General features: G+C 49.1%; 2 protein-coding genes across 3 annotated transcripts in view; one reads left to right on the top strand and one right to left on the bottom strand.

Annotated features, from left to right (window-relative positions):
• DDAH2 (dimethylarginine dimethylaminohydrolase 2) overlaps nt 1-4028 on the top strand; it is a 35363-nt gene extending 31335 nt beyond the window's left edge. For both annotated transcript variants that reach the window (XM_044419576.1, XM_044419575.1), the window contains 2 exons: nt 691-834; nt 2503-4028. In XM_044419576.1, the coding sequence (XP_044275511.1) occupies nt 691-834; nt 2503-2619 (261 nt within the window). In that variant the 3' untranslated portion in view covers nt 2620-4028. The remainder of the gene's footprint in view (nt 1-690; nt 835-2502) is intronic.
• An 843-nt stretch (nt 4029-4871) lies between these two features.
• Nucleotides 4872-15382, bottom strand: LOC123017945 (TNF receptor-associated factor 1-like). The gene is made up of 6 exons (XM_044419637.1): nt 15297-15382; nt 10736-10805; nt 10115-10414; nt 8104-8281; nt 6340-6488; nt 4872-5902 (listed from the first exon to the last, which is right to left on the bottom strand). The coding sequence occupies exons 2-6, from the start codon at nt 10793-10795 to the stop codon at nt 5672-5674; spliced, it is 918 nt and encodes a 305-aa protein (XP_044275572.1). The 5' UTR covers nt 10796-10805; nt 15297-15382; the 3' UTR covers nt 4872-5671.
• Nucleotides 15383-21795: the final 6413 nt, after the last annotated feature.

Here is a 21795-nt window from a genome sequence, read left to right as displayed (position 1 = left end):
ATTCTCAGAGGCTGCCTGAGCATCTGGGGAGGACAGTCTTGAGATAAATGCCTCCTTAACTCAGTGTCTGGAATTGGCCCACACTCTTGAGGCCTCTCTGCCTCCTCCGAGTCCAGCTCAGCAGGCCTTGGGAACGCGTGCCAAGAGCAACGGCCCTTCCCGCTCCCCACACAGGGTCCCCACACAGCACTGGCTGGAGCGCAGTGCTGCTGAAGGCCAATTCAAGCCTGCCCCACTTCCGTCCGGGTGCTCATCTTAACCTTCAAAGCCCCGCATAGCCTGGGACCACAGCACCTGATGGAACGCCCCCTCCAGCCTCGCTCGACATCTGAGGCCTTCGCCCCCATGGAAGGCTCAGCTGGACAAGAAGGGTCACCTCTGTGGGAGCTGCCAGGCACGGGCCCTGCCTGCTCTTCAGCACCAGGGGAAAACCACGTGCTTTGTCAGAGTATTTGCACGTGGGGGGCATTATCAGTTGCTTTAGCAGAATGGACTTGCCTTAGCTGTTTGCATTGTAAAAATGCTTTGCAATTTTAAGTGTAATTTTATGATTTTTTTTAGTGTTACTCATATTTTACACCGTATTTTACGGTGTTTTATCAACTGTTCTACACCGCCTAGAGCATTCTAGCCATGGGTTGGTGTAGAAATAAAATGACCCATTTTCTCTCTCCCCTGCCTTTCCTGAAGACCATGGAACAATTAACTGATCACCACTATGAAACACTGACGGTGCCTGATGACCTGGCCGCCAATTGCATCTATGTGCGGCTGGGCCAGAAGAGCAGCGTCCTCCTGCACCGCAGCGCAGAAGAGTATCCGAACAGCGTGCAAGTAAGACGAGGGGGTGCGCCGCAGGGAGGGCAGGGCAGGGCAGGGCAGGGCAGGGCAGGGCAGGGCAGGGCAGGGCTGGGGAGCGCGTGTGCTCAGAGGTACAGTCAGGTAATTAACGCGAGAGCAGGAGGAGGCAGCCAGTGTCCTCCTGATATTTTGGGAAGCACAGGTGTGCCAGTTTGAATTAGATCCCAGACAGAAAGGCTTTGGGGAGTTCCTCTTTACATGGCCCTGTGTATTGTCTCAGCTGTGAAGCGCAGAACCGGACTTTCTCCTGTCCACCTTTCTGTGCTCATAACCGCTTCTGCATTTACAATAATCTAGAATAAACCCCCAAAAGTAGCCATTAAAATGCTGTTTGTCGGCCATGATTTTTTTGAAAAAGAATATCAAGTTGCATAGGTGCAGCTTGATATTGTAAACTTATTTAATTCATAGCATCGTCATGATGGCAGGCATAAAAGCGAGTTTGCTTCTGCTGTCTTCACTACCCTCTCGCTCTCTGGGCAGGCATCTGGGGACAGTGCTGGGGGGCTGGACTGCCCTGCACTAAGTCCTCAGGGACCGTCCCTACAGGCACAACTCTGTTCTTGGACGGGGTTGTGGTTTCTAGCAATATAGGTAGTTTCCACATGGCAGGAAAGGCATCGGGCCGATTCAAAAGCTGCCACAGGGAATTGCTTGTGTGAAGGGTGACATCCTCGACCCTTTTGCCTGTGCATTCACTCACACCTTGCCTTTTGCACACTGTCCAGCTATTTTGTGGGGGTGTGCTTTAAAGCTCAAGCCACACAGTGCTCTGCATGCACCGACTGTGCACAGAAGACCAGCTGTCGTATAGGTAGTAGTGGGAATTTATTCTCAAGAGCTGTAGGGAAGGAACGATGGGAAAACCTCCTCAGAGATGCCATGGGGAATTAATTCAGTGGCCTGCTTGTTTTCAGCTCTCCAGCGCTTTCCTCAGATTTGGCTTTCCTCTGAAATGGAGGCAGGACCAGTCTGGCGCTCTGCAAAACCACTGGGGCCAAGGTTCTGCTGCTTGCACCCCCACTGTCACCCCGATTGGTGATAACGGGGAGCCCTCTGGGGCGCTCCTCCCTGTGGTGGAATGCCAGTGGGCTGCATGGGCCAGAGATTCCCGCTCCTGCTTTGAAAAAACTAAATGGTTTACCCTTTGGAAGGACACTTGAAATAGGCTGGGCCAGGAAGTTGGCCTCTGTATACCTTGGAGGCTTCCTCTTTTCATTCTTCTTCTTGGAGCATGTAAAGGGAGGACTTTACCTTGTGAACCAGGCCGCATGCTCTGGCCGAGGAAGCATGTTTTTGTGGCAGCCTTCTGTAAAGGGTACAGAATACCACACGGAGCGTGATGGCACTGCTGCTTACATTTGGCACAGGGTGTTGGTTTGGGCCTCTGAGGGGCTTTGGGTTATTTGGGGGCAGGGTTTGACTTTTACAGCTTCCAAGTCTGGCCAGGGCCCATTTGCAGAGGCCACTCGGTGGGAGACAGGGGGTCCCCTGCCCATTTTACTATAGATTCTTGGGGCCCTGTTCTGAACACCTAGTTATCTCCCTTGTTTGAACCACCATGGCAGGAGTAGAGACAAAATCATGGGGGTTACGTTTGGAGAGAGGACTAACCACTTTCTGTCTGCCTCCTTCTCTTAGCCCTTCCAGAAACTTCCGGACTACACCCTCATCCCTGCTGCTTGCACTGAGGTAGCCAAACTTGGTGGGACTCTCAGTTCCTGCTCCCTTCTCATCAACAAGAAGCTGGAAATCTAGTGCCTGTTGAACCTCCACCAGAAAAACAGAGGTTCTCACAATCTTGAAGACCTGCCTGGCTCAGCTCCCACGTTCAGAGTGATGTCCCTGTTTTTCTTAGCTGCATCCTGAGGGAGGAACACCTCCCTTCCTCCCAAATATGCGAATCTGGTGGTCCGCTGTTCTTTAAAAGAAAAATTATACTGGATCTTCACTGCCATGGTGTTCCCCCAATCTCTTTATTTCCTGCCTCTGCCTTCTACTTCGTATCCTCTTGAAAAAGACCTACTTTTATGCCAGAGTAGATAGGGGCTCTTATCTTGCTCCCAGTTCTGAAGGAAATCTCTAGCAGGAAACCAGATACTCTTTATTTTTTCAAAGCTGTTGCTGCTGCTTTGATTTTTTAAATTTTTTTTAGCAACATTCTCCCCTGTTTATTAACCTTTATGGACAATTGTTTCTTTTGAGAAATATTTGTAGGTAACCCTCTTGGAAGACACTTAAGGGATGTCTATCATAAAGCCTGACCCAAGAAACCTTCTGCAAGTGCTCTCTCTCTCTCTGTGTCTCTCTCTCACTCTCAGTACCATCTCCAAACTGGAGAGCAGAAGATATTCTTGGAGACCTCACTGTGTGTGATACTGCACAGTTTCCACTGGTTTGGAAGGCAAGCCAACATTGCATTGCAACAGAACTGGATGTCTGCATTACTCTGGATATGGGAGATTGGGAGGCGCTCTGATTTGAACAGTTACAAACCTCAACACCTGATAATTTGTGTCAGATATAGGAAGAATTCTCTAGTGTATTATGTTTGCATTACCACAAGACCTTTCCCCTCCCTTAATAATTCGTTTTAGGGCTGATTCTGTGGGGTTGGAGCCAATGGTGCCCATCTCCTTGATGAAGGCAAACCACTGAGGGAGCAGACTTCCCCTTCCCCTTGTGTGCACCCCAGATCTGCTCAGGAGGGTTGGGGGGCCCACAGGAGCAAATCTAGGAGGCAGGCCATGGGGAGTTCTCACACAACTGTTGGCTTCAGCCCTTGGTTTGCTAGCTACATTTCTATGGTGCTGCAGTTTGGGGACTGGGAGTTCAGCGCTGGATCTAAGCTCCCACCCCCCACCCCCCCAGGCTCAAAAACATGGCTTCCCCACTGCCACCTCAACTGAAAACCTCTCTGCATACCCACAAGGTTGAAGCAGTTGTGGAGGAACAGCTCGATGGAGGCATGGCTTCCTTTGTAACACGGTGTCTGTGTTTGTGTAACATAGTTAGGGGGCGTTCGTAGGAATATTCTTGAAAGCTGTAGCACGCCCTCTGTTGGGGAGTAGGCGTATTGACAGATGTAGGACCTTAGAGTCACTCACTGCCTCTTGAACCCCTTGTGGAATCAATTAAATCAATAACAATAAAAAAAACTGAACCAACTCCAAATCTTGAGGATTTTTTCCCCCACTTCCGTTTTGGTTTGCTGTCTCATTTCTTCGGGGCAAACATCATTGCATCTTGTTCTAGGTGTGATGTTGTAAATACTGTGTGCACTTACTGCAATTTCATACCTAGAATTTGATGAAAGTAATATTTTTGCTCTGAAGAAATGGTGTTGAACTGTGAATTCCTTAGCAATTGAAAGTGGTAAACCAAAGGAGGTAATTTTTAAACCACATGGGCATGCTGATGGGCTGGAGTCTGTCCACTTGAGCTATGCATTTATGGGAAGCCGACCAAGAACTTGAATGTGCCTCCCACTCCCATCCACTCTTGCGGTCGTGGACAGGCAGATAAAAGAACATGGATGGTTGACTGGGACCCTGTCAACCCACAGTATTTGGCTGGTGGATTTCATTCATCTTGGTAGGATCCACACTGGGGAAGGGCCGGCTCAGGGTCAAGTAAGTTGCCTGCAGAATCTCCAGGCAAGGCTGGAAAAAGTCCTTCCCGATACCTTGGAGAGCCCCCTCCAGTCCGTGTGGGCAGTTCCAGGACAGGTAGGCCCAGGCCTAGTTCACTATATGATGGTCTCCTGGATTGGTCTGTTGTATGGGTCTGTTCTGGGCGAAGTTGCAGGGTCTCTCCCCACCTCTTCCTTTGCTGAAAGCTATTTTAAAGGAAGAAATCTGAAGGCCTTCCTCACAAAACAGTAACTGCAGTATGGCCAGTTGTGTGTTTGGAAAAGAGAACTCGGAGAACTTGGGGTGCATGTTTGCATGGATTGATTTATGAATCAATATACCATATTTCTATACTATCTAATAACCAAACCTTTTGGGGTAGTTCTCAACCATTTAAACTATAAAATACGTCAAAAATACAATATTAAATAATCCTACAAGCAGAATTGTTTCAAGCACAGCTGCAGTCATAAAAAGTAAAGGGCTGTAGTGCCAGGTTTGATTTCCTAAATATTTAAGGGTCTTTTTCTTCTTTTTGCTAGAGGGTGGTAAAAGGGAAAGAGGAAGGTTCGAGCCTTCTTGACTTCAGAGGAATTTAAAAAATTAGCGGGTAAGGAAAGCAAAGTTTCCATCTCCCACTCCCAGCTAGTGGGAGGGGTGCAGTCAATGAGCCTATTGTTGTATTATAATGGAAATTCAATTTCTTGTCCCCATAACTGTGGGGATGGGAAGTGCCATTTGTGTGCTGTCATTCCAAACCTGTGGGTTGCTTTGACCCACACTAGTCTGCCAATTTTCATGGCTGATAAGGACTGGGGATGCAGTCACCAATCCCAAAAGAGAGAGCCACAGTGCATTAGAAATGAGACTTCCCCAGCCTGGTACCCTCATCAACAACTCCCATCATCCCCAGGCAGTATGAACTAGAAGGCACAACAGTGTGACTTGATACAGCATGGCACCTTGTAAGCATTTTCGCCCCTTCGCATCCAGTCCGGAACACTGAAAAGGACTTTGCGCCGTCGGCCTCTTCCTCCCTTGCTGGGGATGCCACCTTTTCTTGGCAGCACTTGATAGCATTAACTGAAGGATTCCGTAGTGTCTCTTCTGGCAGCCATTTTGAGACCACCATATCACTCTATCTGAGCAACAGTTTGTTTGGTAGCGTGGCCTCCAGTTCAGTTGGACGAAAGAGTCTTTGTGTCTATTACAGCCTGGATGGCTAATGTGTCGTTGCAGATATAGGCGTTTCCCGGGTCGTGGAGCAAGTTCAAGGGGCAGAACTCGGGGAGGCCACTGGCCACATTGTTTTCATTCACAGGGCGCTGGAAGGAGGACGACGACTCCAAGGGGCGAAATGAGGTGGAGATGTGATGCTTGTGGACTTGGTCCAGGAGAGTGAAGGTCACCTGATTTAGAAGACAAACAGAAAGCTGAAGCATCGCTTCACATCAGTAGTCAAATAAATGCCATGGGGATTCAAGGACTCCTGAGAGCTGAACCCCAGTGTCCCAGGGGAAAGAGTTTGGCCTGAGTAACACCTTTACTGGACGCTTCTGTGCTGGAGAGAGAGCAAAAGGATTCTTTCTACCATGCACATCACTTAATATCCGAAGCAGGGCTTTTGCAGTTTTTCAGTCCCAATAAGCAGAGGCTGGAATTTGGGTTTCAGGGCACAAAGTAGTGGCGCATAACTCAGCTCAGGTGGGGTGTGCATGACCCTTAAACTGGATTCCCGCCCAGAACAAGGAGGTGGATCTGATGGCCTGAATGGACCCTCCCAACTCTGGTTCCATGAACCCTTTCCTCCCAGAAATGATAAGCCCAGCACAGAATCCCCCAGTACCTTGTGCCGGAATGGCCATTTCAGCAGGAAATCATACTCGCCCTTCATCAGGACTAGGAAGACAGAGAGGTGGGTTCCCGCTCCTGTCCCGTCGCCATTCAGGAACAGCTTGAGGCGGAGTTTGTATCCGTAGCGGCTGGTGTAGAAGACTGGGGTGAAGGGAACACAAGGGGTGAGAGCGGCGCCCTCTGGAGGACAGACCCCATCACTGCACTCTCCTGGGTGGGCAGGGCTGCATCCAACATGGGCGTCACTGGGCATGCGTGGCTGTTGCCCACTCCCGTCCCACCCCCCAACCTGTGGTCACACTTAAGTGCAAGTGTCGTGATGCCATCTTGTACGTTCCCTTGCCCTCCTGCCCTTTGCGAGCAGCACCCAGGAGGGAGGAGGGAGGGAAACATTCAGTACTAACAATTGGCCAACGAGATGCAGGTTGGTGGCAGGTCAGGTAGGCTGAAGCTTTTCTTAACGCATGAGGGGAGGGGGCTTCCCAGGCCAATTTCAATCCTCTGGAGCTGTCCAGTTCAATGGCTGCAACTTTTTATCAATTTTTTTAAAAGTCTAGTACTTGCAGCCCACCTTAAGACTGAGAGAATATTTGTAAACATCCTGTATTTTCAACAGCCTAAATGTTTATATAGTAGATGCATGCTTGCTTGTTCATTTCCAAAATTTATAAACTGCTCTATATTTAAAAAGGATTCCCAAGAGCTGAATAGTAGAACAAAATGGAATGAAAAAACATAATGGAGTGAAAAAGCATAAGAATACAAATATTTAAAACCAAGCTGTTTGATCAGGGAAAGCTGGTTTAAATAAAATGCATTGCACAGATGCTGAAAACAAAACAAAGCTGGCACCCACCTGACATCAGCTGGCAGGGAATTCTGCAGCGTGGAAGTGAGTACACTAAAGACTTTGCTCTGAGTGCACTCCAAAGGGACTGCAAGTCCATGTGGGAAGCTTCATCTAGCAACCTCAGTAGCCAGACAAGTGGAGAAGGCCCACTCAAAAACATCCAAGCTGTTTAGGGCCTTACATACCAGGAAAAGAACCTTAAACCTGCCAGGTGGCAGAGAGACAGAGCAGTTCCTTCAGTTTGCAAAGGAGCCACATAAAGGCAGCTTTTAACTGCAGCTGTGCTGCCCCCTTCTGTGCTAGTTGCAGTTTTAAAACCAGCCTTCTTTATTTCTCTCAGTGCTTGCCTCTTGGGAATACAGGCAATGCTGTTTTGTTGTGTCTGGGACAAAATCCATGTTGGAGAAGGTGAAGAGGAAAAGGGAGGGAGGTGTGATCTCTCCCAAAGTTCCTTCTGCTCCCCATGAACAAGTTGGATGAGTGGACAGCCTGTGATCTTCCAGATCTTTTGGACTACATCTCCCATAAACCCTCACCAGGAGAGGGTTGGCGAGAGTTAGAGGCCAAGACATCTGGAGGGATGATATGCACAGTGGACCTGTGTGGAGCTGGTTCTGAAAAACCGGTTCTCCTCCAGTCAGTCTTAATTCCATACCTTGCCCCTGCTCCAAACTCCACCTACTTAAAGTACACAAATCTGCCTTTGGTGCATCATCTGCTCTGAATTTGGTTTTGTTGATCACAAGCTGTGATAATCTGTGCTTGCAGACTCTGAGCCCTTCCTACACATGAGAACACTGCTAAAATAGCTACTGGGCACAGGTGCATCTGCTCGAACAGGTGACTGTTTTACAAAACTGAGAGCAGCCCCCTGCTTCCCTCCAGCCCAACCTTCTGCTCACTCACAGGGAGAATAAAGGGCAGGCCGGCTGCCAGCTCGTGCCTCCCGCATCCTGAGCTCCACCTCTGGAACCTTCCAGAGGAAACAGCCGTTGTACGTGGTTTGCTCCAGGGTCTGGATCTGGGAGGCTAAGCTGCTGATCATCACATCCTTCAGGGCCAAGAGTGTGTCTTGCTCTTTCACCTGGGAGGAATGGATAGAAACGGTAATGTGGCGCTACTTATGGGGAGAGCTGGGCCTGGAGGAGTCCAGGATACAGAGGAAAAAAGCAGTCCTGCATTTTCACAGAAGGAAGCCAAAGCACGGCTAGGTGCTTTAGAAAAAGATTGCACCCAATCTTCCTATTGGTATCAATGGAAGTTTTTCCCAACTTTAATTGCCCTGCAAAAAGAAGTGTGTGTGTGTGTGTGGGGGGGGGTACAGTGAATAGGGAAGGGAGAATTAACCCTTCCCTGCCAACTGTAGTCCCCAAGGAAAATCCCTTCCTCCCATAGCATGGGGGAGTTGGGGAGCCTGCACTGTCGCATGTGTGGAGGGGGGTTCGAAGCAATTGCCCTTGAAAATTCCCCCCTCCCTGCATGGCAAGTAAGCAGAGAAAAAACCTTCCATTCCCACTGATGGACACAGGTCTCTAGTTCTGGGGCTGTGCAAAACAGACTAGAGGCTGGAGCCTAACGGGCCCGGGCCCAGCAACACCCCAGCCAAAATGAGAACCTGCAGGACTGCATCTTTCTCTTCCGAGTACCACACCATCTCCTGGAACAAGACATCTTGAAAATGGGCTGAGACCAGGCAGGACTGCACCAACTGCTCCTTGGCAGGGGGGACTCCCTTTGCTGCTTGCAGCAATGGACTGGATGGCAGCCCTCCTGTTGCCTGCAAAAAGGCTGACCGGGGATGGGGCAGAGCTCTCCACTCCACCCAAGGGCAGCGGGCTGGTGTGGAGGTGGCGGGAGGCCACGGAGCTCGCCCTCTCTCCTCCCACAGCCAGCTGCCACCTGCCTGCACCTGCCGCCTGAGGCAGCACTTCACTCTGCCTCAGGTTAGGGCTGGCCCTGTTCCCAGCCCAGAAGTCTGGGGGGAGGGGGGAGGAGAGCGCCTTGCCAAACACGTGCCTTCCAGCATCGCTCCGGTTCCTTCTATGGTGGCAGCAGCAACCTGCTTCCCCACAGAATTGTCCCTTTCGTGTTTTTGCCCTCACAGTGCTTGGCTTTGTTTGCTTCACTTGCAGCCGCTGAAGCTGGCTTTGTGAGCGCTGTGCACAAGCGTCTCGGATGCATTGCCAGATCATTTGTAGAACCACACAGAATTGCCACGGCCAATACGCTGAAACAAGACTGTGCGGGGAGCAAGGCTTGGAGGACAAACGGGAAGAGGGATAAAATGGCAAAGTGCAGCACTGACACATTTGGGGAAACATTCATAAAAAACGGGACAAAAGTTAAGCTACTGCTGAGAAACAGCAATTGGCACTGTAATCACAATCCTTCTGTCGCGAAAACCAGTAGAGGGTCACGCCAAGGCAACCTGGGGATCTGGAAATCCTGGATTTGATTTTCTTAATGCTGGGCCGCTCTTCATTATACAGGCTGATGCACACATTTAATTAAAGCACACAATCAAAATACAAAATAGATGATTGTCCTTGCCATGATCTCACTCCTGTGGCAAGTGACGTGCAAGCAGGACATTTCAGGCTCCATCTAAGAGATTCTTGGGGTACAGCTGGGAAAGACCACTGCCTTGTACCCAGGAGTTTACAGCCAACCAGTGTGGACCACAGCTAGGAAACTTGTGGCCTGCCAGAGGGTGGGCTGTATCTCCCATCAGCCCCAGCCAGCATAACCGGTGGTGGGTACTGAGGAAGCTGCAGCGTAGGCACATCTGATGGGCCGCAAGTGGCCCACCACTGCTTTAGAGGAGTCTTAGAAATGCTAGGGATCAGCACTGATGTGGCCCATTATACTGTTACGGATGCCTGGCCTTTCCAAGATATGCCTCTGTGAGACACCTCACCTTCTCCTCCAGGTAGAGGATCCTGGCCATGGCGTCGCCCAGAGTGACTCCAGGGGGCGTCTCTCTTCTGTCCAGCTCCCGACTCAGGACAGAGACGATGTTCTCTAAGGTCTTCTGCCGGCTTTCCAGCTCAGCCACCTTCTGCTTGAACGGGAAGCCAGACTTCAGCCTCTCCCACAGCTTGTCCAGTGGGTAGTCCAGGCCCGCTAGCTGGTTCAAAGTTTCCAGGTAGTGTGGGTGCTGCGATGCCGTGCCTTCTTCCACATGTCCACCAGGCGTCTGCTGGTAGCAAAGGCTCACCTGTGGAATAGCATCTTCTGTTGACGTGTGTGCAAGTACGAGTTCTTTCTAACGGGCAAAGTTTTCCCACCCTGCCCAGAGAAAAAGCACTTTACTCCAGACTTCCCTAACGTGTTGACCTCCAGATGGACTATAACTCCTATCAGTCCCAGCCTATGGCTGGGGACGAAGGAAGTTGTAGTGGAAAACTTCCAGAAGACACCAGGGTTGGGGCGGCTGCTTCATCTGGTTCCCCTGCATGGGGACTGCAGTGTTCGTGCTCCTGGGGGGAGGGGGAGAGGAGGAGAGGGGGAGAAATGCAAACTGCTCCCCAAAACTCACCTTCTCAAAATGGATGAGAGGCTCGCTTCCCTGGTCGTCCAGGCATCTGTAAGAGGACATTTCACTCCAGCTGCAAGACAGGTGGAGGGGAGATGAAATACCAAGGTGAGTCCCCACGGCTCAGGCCAGCAATCCCCTTCTCCAGAAGCCCCCAGAAGACTTTGAGCAATGCGAGCAGGCAAGGGCCCTTGGCCTGCTGCCCAGAGGAAACTCCAGGCACCACAAAAGAGTAGGGTGGGCAAGTCATGGCCTCCTCCCCCAGTAATGCTGGACTTCACCTCCCAGCACCCCTCACTACTGGCTCTGCTGGCTGAGCTGATGGCAGTTGTGGCCCTGCAGCTGTTGTTGCAACACAGGTTGTCCACCCCAGGATTAGAGGTGCTGCTTAAAGCCTTGGATTTCAGCTTAATAACCAATTTTAGAGATGATCCTTAAGGACAAGTAGAGAGACGTTGCTCTTTCGTTGTGTCCTTTTATTTGCCTGGAAAAAAACACAAGCGGCTTTTCTATGGAAGTTCAAGCAGTCTGTTACCCTCATCTTTCCTTACTTCTGGAAAGGCAGGTGGTTTGGTAGAACCGGCAAAGAGCACAGTGGGAATGTTCCACTTTGTTGAGGCCCAGAAAAGCCAGACCTTGGCTGTGCACAACCAAGTCACCAGGCACCTGTCAAATCCCACCCGAGATGGGATTTGGGATTCCCAACAGGCAGTCTCCCTCTCCCCATCTCAGGTGCAGTTCCTCATTCCAAAATAAGAGCAGCAATAACTGCACAGAGTTTGGTCTGAGGTGAGATGAGTGGTTATTTCTGTGGCACACTAAATCAGTTACTAGAAAACTGGAGCCCAAGAATTCGCTGGTTGCTTCAAAAGATGATGGTTCTTGGCTCTTGTTGATATTTTGGGGCTGCCACTCGCCTCCCACCCCTGAGCTTCTCTGCCTCGTGTGAACTTTTTGCTGCCTTCAGCCTGTTTTACAAAGCAGTGAGAGGCAGTGTGGCAGAGTGGCAAGAGTGCTGGACTAGGCCTGGGAAGGCCTGAGTTCTCATTTCTACTTGGCCATGGAACTTACTGGATGATGTGGGGCAGTCACTGCTGTGAGGATACAACAGAGAAGTCAAGGAGGACTGGGTAGGCCACCTTGGTTTCCTGGAAGAACCGAAAGGGGGATATCAAGATAATAAATAAAATTACAAAGCAACTCCTAAATGTGTGTGTGGTTGTGGTCCTCACGGAATGGTCAGCTTTCCTTTCCCTCACTGAAGTCGGACTGCAGTCATTCTGACTGTCTCACTGGTCCCCTCCCTGCCAGCCGATGCCCGCCTGCTGCCAGCAGCCCGGAAGCCAGCCCCGTTCACACACGGCTTGCACCAAGGGGTGATGCGGCCAGAGAAGGCCTGCGCCTGGAGCCCTTCCGCCGAGGTTGCACCCGGCTCCTCTTGCCCCCTCACGTATTCCAGCTAAACACTCACAGTCGGGCTCTGTTCTGCCCGGACTTGCTCTCCGCCCCCTTTAAAATCCTGGAAAATTGAGCTTCTCGTTTCCCCAGGGGGGAACTTCTGCCAGAGAAGTTTCCACGTGGCCACAGTATTGCCCCTTTACTATAGTAATACATGAGCTTTCAGGCCTTTTAGAAAGGCCTGACATCGCTTTGCCGATGTCGTACGGCCCGCCTTGCAGAGCTTTACTAAGTGGGATTCCCACCCAGAGTTTCCCCCGTCCTTCTAGTAGCCGTGCTCAAAGCGTGTTGGGTTTCCCCTCAATGTTTCCGCCAGTCACACAGAGAGGTAGATCACCTTCTGGGGAGGCATTTATTCCGCTCACGCTGTCACAGGATGACGGTGAGGGACTTTTCTCCCGTGCAGTCAGAGAGAAAGAGAGATCCCCAGGGGAATCCCATTCTGAGGTCTGTGGCAAGGTGGGAATGGTCAGTAGTACAGAGGATGCAATTCTGAGTTTTAGGAAGGAAGGAAGGAAGGTCTGACTCAAGCTGCAGTTGGTGAGGCGGCATTTTCAGGGGGCCCGCAGGATGGCCAGGTGCCCAGCTCTGCAGTCCCCTGAAGCTTCCTCCATCTGTGGTATGTGAAGTTCAAAGGGAAAGAGCAACAGAGAAACCGCAAGAAGGGAGAATGGGTCTGGGGACAGTGCTGAGCATCAGCACTCAGCACCTGGTCAGCAGGATAAGGCACAGGTCCCCTGGCCACCTCTCCCCACCCCCCGCCACAAGATCTCTAGCATTTCTATTTAAATTACAGTATGTTTACATTTGCATTCTCTCTGATGAATGAGCATTGGCCCTTTTTGTGCTACCCGTGCCCTCTTTGCCCTCTTTCCCCACAATGTGTAACTGGCCACCCTACTGGGGGGAACCCACAACAAAATGTTGGCATGTGTCCCAAGTCCAAACAGGACTTCTGTTCTGGGCTCAAGCCAGCCAAGAACAGCCGAGTCTTTGGGGTCGCATGGACAAGGAGGAAAGACACCTTCTTGTCCATTTCCGTGCCTCTGAAACCGCTTTGCTGCTGTGCTATAGGAGGCTACAGGGACTGAGGTTTGGATCCTGCAGCTGCCAGCCCAACCCCAGACCCTTTGCTGCTATAATTTGGCAGGCAGGGGTGCCTCTGGGGCAGGTCCTAGAGGCAGAGGCCCAGGGCTGTGCTCAGCGGAATGTGCAAAAGAGCTCCAAGCACAGCAAGTCCAGCTCAATTAACACGCACAGCCTATTAAGAGTGGGCAGGGGGCTGTAAGGACCATTAAGTCCAGGTCTAAAATCAATGAGCAGTGGGTGGATGTGTGGATAGATGAAGGACTTTTCTGGAAAACAGGAAGGTGAAATGGGGGTCCTTTCCTCTTTCCTAAACAATGCAAGAAGGCGGTAGGTTTTATATTTACAAAGGCGGTAGGTTTTATGCTCCAAGCCCCTCCCCAGGTGTCCATAAACTATTAAAGACCTTTTTTTTTTTTTTTTTGCTCTTAGTAACTTATGGCAACTCTATTCAGGAGTGCTCCCCAAAATGGCCTGTCCTTGACAGTTCTTCTCAGCTTTGGTAAACAGACCCATTTCCTACCTTTCTTTCCTGCCCACCCCTTTCACCAGATGCGCTCAATATTCCTTGTTAGTCTGGGTTTATTTTTAATTAAACATTTATCATCTATTTTAACTGTACCTACTTTTGCGTATCTGAAGTACATTGAAGTCCCTTAAGTACATAGCAAACACTGACTTATTTTGGGGTGGCTCCATTTTGCACCCAGGTTTAACATGCACTACAGAAATATTCAGAGCTCTGATCATTGGCTGAAGCACACTTAAGCAGGAGGGCTTAAAACGTTGATATAACCAGCCAGCTACACATGCAAAAGTCACATATTCCTTTGTTTAAAAGCAGTGGGGAGCACTACTTGGCCTAGCTCTCTGTCATAGGAAAAAATAAACCAGGCCCATGCAGGGCCAAATGCAGGATTTCCCAGCTATTCTACAACATGTATGCAGAGCAGAGTTTGAGGACTACTGGTCAGAGCTGACAGGCAGCAGTTTTCTACGGATTCAGGCTTTCCCCGGACCTACCTAAAAATGCCAAGCTCTCAAAGCTTCCCTACATGAGGCTTGTCACGCACCACTTTACCAAGGCTTTTGCTTCCGGATTCTTTTACACAACCACTGGTGCAGCACAACTCTGCAATTGCACAAGGGTTTCAGGCCACCCATTGCTGATCTAACACAATTTCCTCATTAAGAAAGCCTGCCCGAGGTTGTGCGAAGTGGGAGAGGCCCCGGAGGACAACAGCGATGTGTACACCACCCTCAAACTGTCCTGAGCAAGGAATCACAAGCACCCCACACTGCCCCATGCGGGGCCAGTGAATTGGAACAATTGGAAGGAGATGCTTTCTCCCATTTGCTCTGGTTCATTGAGACCTTGACCTCCTTCCCATCACATATTCTGAAATCCCGTCACCTTTCTTTTCTTCTAGCCCTTTCCCCCAGTCCTTAATCCAACCCTTAGCTTAGTTCCGGCAGCCTGGGGATTTCAGAACCTGCCTGGTGTGTTTTAATGATCAGTTGTGCAGCAAAGAAAGAGAGCAGTGGAGGGACATGTGAGCACCAGTGAGCATTTTGACCAATGTGGCGTTTACATCTGTTGTTCAAAACCCAGCTGAACAATCACCTTGCCTCTCCTCCGTGGGATGGGGGACTTTCTTAGCTGCTTCACTGTACCAGTTCCCATCATTTGAATCCATCCCGAAAGTTAATTTCCAAGGAGGAAAGTGGTGCCTTGCAAGTCGCATCTGCTGACTTCAGAGCTGTACCCTCAAATCCCAGTTAGTTGGAGAGAGAGAGAGCGCGCTCTGTAAATGCTCAGAGACACTCTTTATCATCACTTCTTTTGCTTCAAGAAGGAGCTCCAGCATAGGAAACAGGCTCTGGGTGTCAGACTGCAGTGAGCCTAAGGCCCCACCTTTTCCACAGCACTTCCACTCCTTCACGTGAACAGAGCCCTCGTCAGATCAGCTTTGCTCTCCTCCAGCCCTCCAGCCCATCACCGTCTCTCCTGTCCACATACCTTGTTGCCTTCACCAGCCCAGCGTCTGCCCCTCGTTTCTGAGTTCTTCCATGAGAAACCAGCACTGATGTTTTTCCCTTCCTTAAAGTACTCAGCCACAGTCAAAGAGTGGGCAGGAAGGCTGCTTGGTTGGCTGGGGAGGCTGCAGCAGGCGCTGGGTGGGGGAATCCCAAAACTGGGGAGGAAGTTAAAGTGATCAAAGTCAGAACTGAAAACAAAAGCTCATTCATTTCATTGCAACTTTTGGCCTATTTGATTTCAAACTGCGTAGCACTCCTGGCAGATGGCACTTCTCTAACCAGGACAAAGCCTGTGGAAATAATTGCCATGTTTTTTAGTATGGGTCATGAGGCTTCCTACTCCCATCAGTTTCTGCCATGAGGTCACCCTCTTTTATCTGGAATAAGTAGTACACCTGCTATTCCCACTCTGTGGATGCCGCCCCCACGGCTGGCGGGGGAGCTGGTCAGGCCGGCCAAGGGCCTGGCATTCCACAGAGGGATAAAACGCAGACACGTGAGGCCTTTCCTGCCACACCAGCCACATCTGGAAACCTGCCACTTATTGATCCATGTTGAATTTGGGGCGTTGCAAGTCCATCATCCCCAAAGAGTTGGGGGAAGTTCAGAAAGGGCCATTACTTCATTCCCTCTTTTTTCCAGTGCAGCTTTACAAAGGGTTGGAGAAAGTTCCAGAACCTCCTCTAATGCCAGTGTGGGTGCATCCAGCTATCCTTACACTTGGTCTAGGAACAGGAAAATCGCTCAAGCTTGATTTTATTTGGTTAATTAAATATTTAAGGAGTTGCTGCACTTTCAAAGGCACCCCAAATTTGCTCTGTGATGATAGGCCCTTCATATTGATACTAAAATACTAAATCCTGATACTAAATCCCTATTTTTATTTATTTATTTGATTCCTAAGACTGCATCCAATAGTCCCAAATGGGTATGTCTGGGTAGTGTATATCCATCAGCAATATCATATAAAATTGTACAATAAATAGTGATTAAAAACAATAAACTATTAAAACATAAACTAATACTGATAAGACTTCCACACAGTGTTTCAACAAAATTTATTCTTGGTGAGGTTAGCAGATAGCTCATCAAAAGAATTGTTTCATTTATGTAATTAAACAACTAAAACTTAAAATTAGTTCAATGCTATTCGTTTAACTATTCAAATACTTGGAAAATAAAGCTCTTTTTGCCTGGTGCCAAAATGATTGTAAGGAAGGTGCCAGGCGAGCTTTTCTGGGGAGCCGATTCCAAAGATAGGGGGCAACCACAGAGAAGGCCCCTCTTCTAGTCGCCACCCCTTTCACCTCCTTTGGGGATGGCACTTCAAGAAGGGCCTGTGGACCACATCTTAACGATCGGGTAGGTGCATATGGGAGAAGTGACTGTTTAAATTATCTATAAAGTTGGGCACTTCTCGCCTGGTAAAAACACTGTCCCTGATTGCTATTTAGGGTTGATTTCATGGGTGGTGTCAGGGACCATCCACTACAGCCAAGAGCTCAGATCTTTGGGTCCCTTCTGCCCCGCCACCCAGCTGTCTGTTGGTGTTTGCTGAAATAAAGGTAAAAGGCCCTGATCTCCTTTGCAACCGATCCTGGTGGATTAGCTGGGTTCCACCTCCATGAGCTTCACCTCCTGCTGTCCCCCACAGAAACCTTTCTGCCTAAAGTTCTTTTTGCTGAAGTCAAAGGCCCTCCATCCTTTACAGTCTTTGAAGCATCTGTAACTTAGCACATGCTAATTTTGTTTTGTTTTGCTTGCCTGGTAGGTCTGAATCCTTTCGCTGCCTAGCACTGCCCCTAGTTGCTTTTTATTATTTGTTAACTCTTTGTTGTTGCATGTGTACCCACGTGTACATCAGCACGACATCCATTCCTTTAAATCAGAGTTAAATCTCTGAGGAAAGCAGTGGGGAAAGAAATGCATCTTGATGTTCCTATACATGCTTGCTAGGCAGCTCTGAGGGAAGAACAGTTTGGCTTCAGGCCTGCTGGCTGCAATGGAAAGTTGTGGCCATCCCTCTGCATGTCACTGCCCTGGGGCAGTGATATGCAAGACTAAGGTGCCAGCAAGAAAAACCAGGGAAAGCAAGTACCCTGGGGGTGTATAGGTTTTAAAAATTACAATTTATTCAGACATACAAGAAAGACATGCTGCATGCAGGCAGTCCCCTAAGGCACTACCCAGATGGTACAAGATGGCTTTATAACCTGTCAGTTACATCACAACTTTTGGGGGTGGGGACAAGGGATGTAGACAGCTGGCTGCAGACTCCTGAGAGTAAAACAATAGAGCTGAATGTGAGAGGGTCTGTTGGCAACATATAGGTATGTGAGGGGGTGTCACACGGAGGTGGGCCGAGACCTGTTTTCCCCTGCAGAGGAGGGCAGGACATGTTCCAGTGGAGCAAAGCTCAAGGTTCAATTTGGATGCCAGGAAGTACTTCCTGACAGTTAGGAGCCCGAGGGTATGGAATGGGCTTCCATGAGAGGTCGTTGAGGCCCCATTGGTGCGGGTGTTCAAGGATAGGCTGGACACGCACATGATAGGCATGTCGTGAGCAGAGCCAGCTGGAGCAGGGGGTCAGACTAGATGGCCCGGGAGGCCTCTTCTGACTCACTCTGTTTCTATGTTTCTATGATTAAGACAACACAACACGAAAAGAAGAACCTTCAGGACAGGCTAATGATTAGCATCCTAAGGCGTGGCTCCAAAGGAAGACCTTTCAGGATTGGCACATTAGCTTCTCTAAGGTAAACATGGGGAAAAAGACTTGCAAGACTGATCAAGAATCTCATTTAAGCCTAAAGTTGTTCTTAACATGTCAGGCCTTTAGCAACCATATTATGGCAGAGTGTTCGCCCATTTTGTCATGGCAGTGCCATGCCTTAGTTTCTCTGCTGGGCTTAGTGAAGCGTGCCAGCTGCCATTTTGAACATGCTTGTGGTAACTTACTTGTAGCAAACTTGTTACCTGGGGCTGTTTGAAAGGGAGGAGAACCCTCAAATAATCCATTGCTTGATTTCGAGTAATTGGAAGATTGGGTGAGAGCGCAAGCCCGGGCACTCATGGGTGCAGAGCAAAAAGGGCACCCACAAGCACCTGGCATGACACAACACCCCTGTGGCTCAGTTAAGCTGGAGTGGGCGCTGTGTCACATGAGCCTGCAGCCCGAGCTGGAAGTCAAGAGGCAACGGAGGCTTTTTGGTAGCTATTTAAAGTGTCTGTGGGGTTTCAACATACGTAAACCAAAATTAATCTTCTCTGGGGGCGTAGCAATTCCTTTGGGACCATGCTTGAAAGTACGGTCCTGGCCTGAAGGGGTAATTGAATGGACAGTGCATGGAATGCGGTGGTAAGATCCTGTGCTCTTTTTCTGCTCCTTGAAGTAATCCCAGCCCAACCGGCTGAAAAGAGCTTCCAGGGCATGGATAGTAGTGAGGAGGGGAGCTGAGGAAGCAAGAGCACAATGCTATGGAAAAATGTCCCATCACTCTGACAATTTCAGCAGCTGATAATGCTGGCCGGGAAGGCATTGGGAACTGTAGGGGTTTTTGCTGACTAAATGCATATGAGATTGTTCCCCAAGAATATGATGTTACAATAGATTTCTTTCAGCCCAAGGGCCGATTTCAATTTCAGAGAAGCTCGTCATTCCGGTCATGGGAAGGCTGAAAACCAAATGGATGAGGCCAAAACAAGGATACCAAAGTGGTTCATATTTCAGTTTAAAGGTCTTGCTGGCTGTCACTGGGTCTCACGATTCAACCTGTTGGAGGGGGGCAAAATCTGCACAAAAGCCACAGAGCCATCCAGTGGCTGATGGGAAAGAGGGTTGAGCAAGGGGAAGTGGCATAGTCCACGTCGGGTCCTGCTCAGAGCGTTTGACTGGGACCCAGAGTCTAGTCCTCACCCACTCAGGTCATGGGTCACTGGAAGTTTTGGGGCCACTGACTGACTCTCAGCCTAACCCACCTTACAGGGTTGTTGTGGGGATAGAATGGGGAGGCGGAGGACCATGTAAGTTGCCCTAGGTTTCTTGCAAGGGGGAAACAGTGGGTTAAAAGTGTATTATTATTATTATTATTAGCCATCTGGGGAACTGCAGAGGGCTAGATGAGACCCCATGAGGACCAGATCCCACCCTTCTGTTACAGCTATGCAAAAGCATGTCTGTGTTTTTCTGGAACACACTAGAAAGCTGGCAGGGAGGGACTACTGTTGTGTGCACAAGAGTGTCAGGCAACAAAATTTTGCAGCGTGCAGGGCTTCTGCTCGAGGTTCTTGTGAGGTAGCCTTTTGCTGCATACTCCATTCTATATACCCACCCACCTCTGACACGTAGCACTCTGTGGCCAATGAGCAGGGCTTTTTTTGTCATAGAACGCACCGGAACGGTGTTCCGGCACCTTTTTTTGACGGATTTTTCCAAGTGATTGTGAATCGTCCTGTTGGGCGTAGCAGGTCAGCGGCAAAAATCATTAACATAGTGCCTGCGGGCTGCTTGCGTGTCGGCGCTGATTGTGAGGGCGCTGCTCGGCTTGAGATGCTGCTCGACTTGGGATCAGTCGTGTGGTCGCGCGCTGAGTGCTTATTGCCGGCGGTGACCATTGTGTAAAAGTGTGACCCCAAGACGTGAGTTCTGGCACTTTTTTTTTTTTACAAAAAAAAAAGCACTGCCAATGAGTATCGCCAGTTCTCATTGGGCTGTTTGGGTGTTCCCTCCAACTTTAGGGATTTTTCTTTTAAAACTTTTTGTTTGTGTGTGTAGTTCTGCAAACTTCGGGATTTCCCAAGTCACCTGATGTTGTTATTGTCACAAACCGCCAAGTAGGCTCCAACTTCTGGTGATGCTATGAATGGCTGCCCTTCAAACTATCCCGTCCTTAGTCAGCTCTTACCAAGTCTGTTGGTATCTCTTGTTCAGGGTACTTTTAACATGTGTGGAAAATCCATGCCTCTAGCCCGCATGAAGTTTCCTTCCCAGAGAACTCAAAATCCCTTTCTCCCTTTTAGTTCAGCTCACCTGTGGCTTATATGTTCAGACCCATGACAGCCCTTGCTGCCAAGAGCTTAGTGTGCCTTACGCAAATGCTACTACTGACTACTAACTTTTAGTCCTGTAGCTTTTGACCTACAGTAAAGGGCTCCAGTTTAGTGCAGAGAATGGTTGGAATGGATCACTGCCATACAACTAAAAAGAACTAGAAAACATGTTTGGCGAATGCTTGTTACTCAGCATTCAGGCTGATGGCTGTGCCAGCAAAAAATGGAAGATACATAACAACAGCAATAGCAACAACAACTTGTTATTACATTTCTACATAGTGCAATAGCTGAAGTTATTTGAGCCATTCGCAACAATAAAAGAATGCATCCTGACCCATCAATTACAGCAAGCAAATCATTATACAATAAACAATTCACTAATACTAGCATTATAACATTTTCAGAGTAGTTACAGAATGGGTAAAAATCAGGTTATGAGATAGTATCAACTCTTATTTATTGGTCATGTGTAAGCCACATCTAATACCTCAAGTAAACCTATGCAGTGGGGGATTAATAGACAAAGGAAACTGCAAATAGTTACTCCAAGAATGCAAAGTTACGGCCTGCAGCAGCTGATTGTTGGACCAGTGCAGTGCCACATGGAAATCTCTTTTCCGACTAATGCATTTGCCAGAGCAAGGTTTGCTTGCAGCCCTGAAAATAAGTGGTTCTAATATGAAGAAACAGACAGGAATAATGATAGATGGAGAATCAGCAACACCAGGAAGAACTCGTCTCTGGAAACCTCTAAGTGACCAGTACACCAAAGAAATTTTGACTTCTGGGTGTTGTGCTCATTGGCCACATCCATCAGTGTCATCCTTCCAGTGCTGAAGATTTGGAAGGTTAACTGATTAGCTCTAAAATAAACACCTACATCTGCACATCAAAGAATAAAGCAGGCTACTATAGCCTGCCTTCCCTGAAGCAAAGCCATTCCCGTGCCATCATGATGTAAGGTTTACAAAGCAGCAGCTCTAGCTGGTTGGTGCAGTATTGTACAGCTTGTCTGGTTGCGAGAAAGTGTGGAAAAACATTTAAGGAGACTGGAGATGGAAAAACCAAAAGAGAGCCCATGTTTTTCTGAAAACATAAGACGATAAGTCAGTTTGGCTGACTGAAGTTATTGGTGATATCTTAGATGCATGCCAGGTTCTACAGAAAGGAACTCCAACAAGAGGACCTTATCTTTTCGGACATACTTGCTGAGATTCAGCAATCAGAAAGCTTTCGTTACAGCACAGTCCAGTGAGGCTGCCCAAAACCCTCTGGACTTGGGGGTTGCAGGTCCCCTAGGGAAGGCAGAAAGAGCACGGAGGTGAAGACCGCCCCTGCGTTATCTCCCACCCTGAAAAACACTTCAGGCAGCCATGTTGGCCCTCTTAGTGTTTGCCTCAGAGTGTGAGGAAAAGATGCTGAGGTAC

This window comes from Varanus komodoensis, unplaced genomic scaffold (genome assembly GCF_004798865.1).
Source record: "Varanus komodoensis strain SLA01 unplaced genomic scaffold, ASM479886v1 scaffold105, whole genome shotgun sequence".
Lineage (NCBI taxonomy): Eukaryota > Metazoa > Chordata > Lepidosauria > Squamata > Varanidae > Varanus > Varanus komodoensis.
Note: the sequence above shows the minus strand (reverse complement) of the source record. Positions and strands in the feature narration are given on the sequence as shown.

Excerpts from the sequence above, each read along its gene's own strand:
- LOC123017945 (XM_044419637.1), bottom strand. The coding sequence starts at position 10,795 with ATGTCCTCTTACAGATGCCTGGACGACCAGGGAAGCGAGCCTCTCATC. Across the intron at positions 8,282-10,114 it reads TCCTCTACCTGGAGGAGAAG|GTGAAAGAGCAAGACACACT; the intron begins GTGAGGTGTCTC and ends CATTCCTCCCAG. Across the intron at positions 6,489-8,103 it reads GCCTGCCCTTTATTCTCCCT|TCTTCTACACCAGCCGCTAC; the intron begins GTGAGTGAGCAG and ends CCTTCACCCCAG.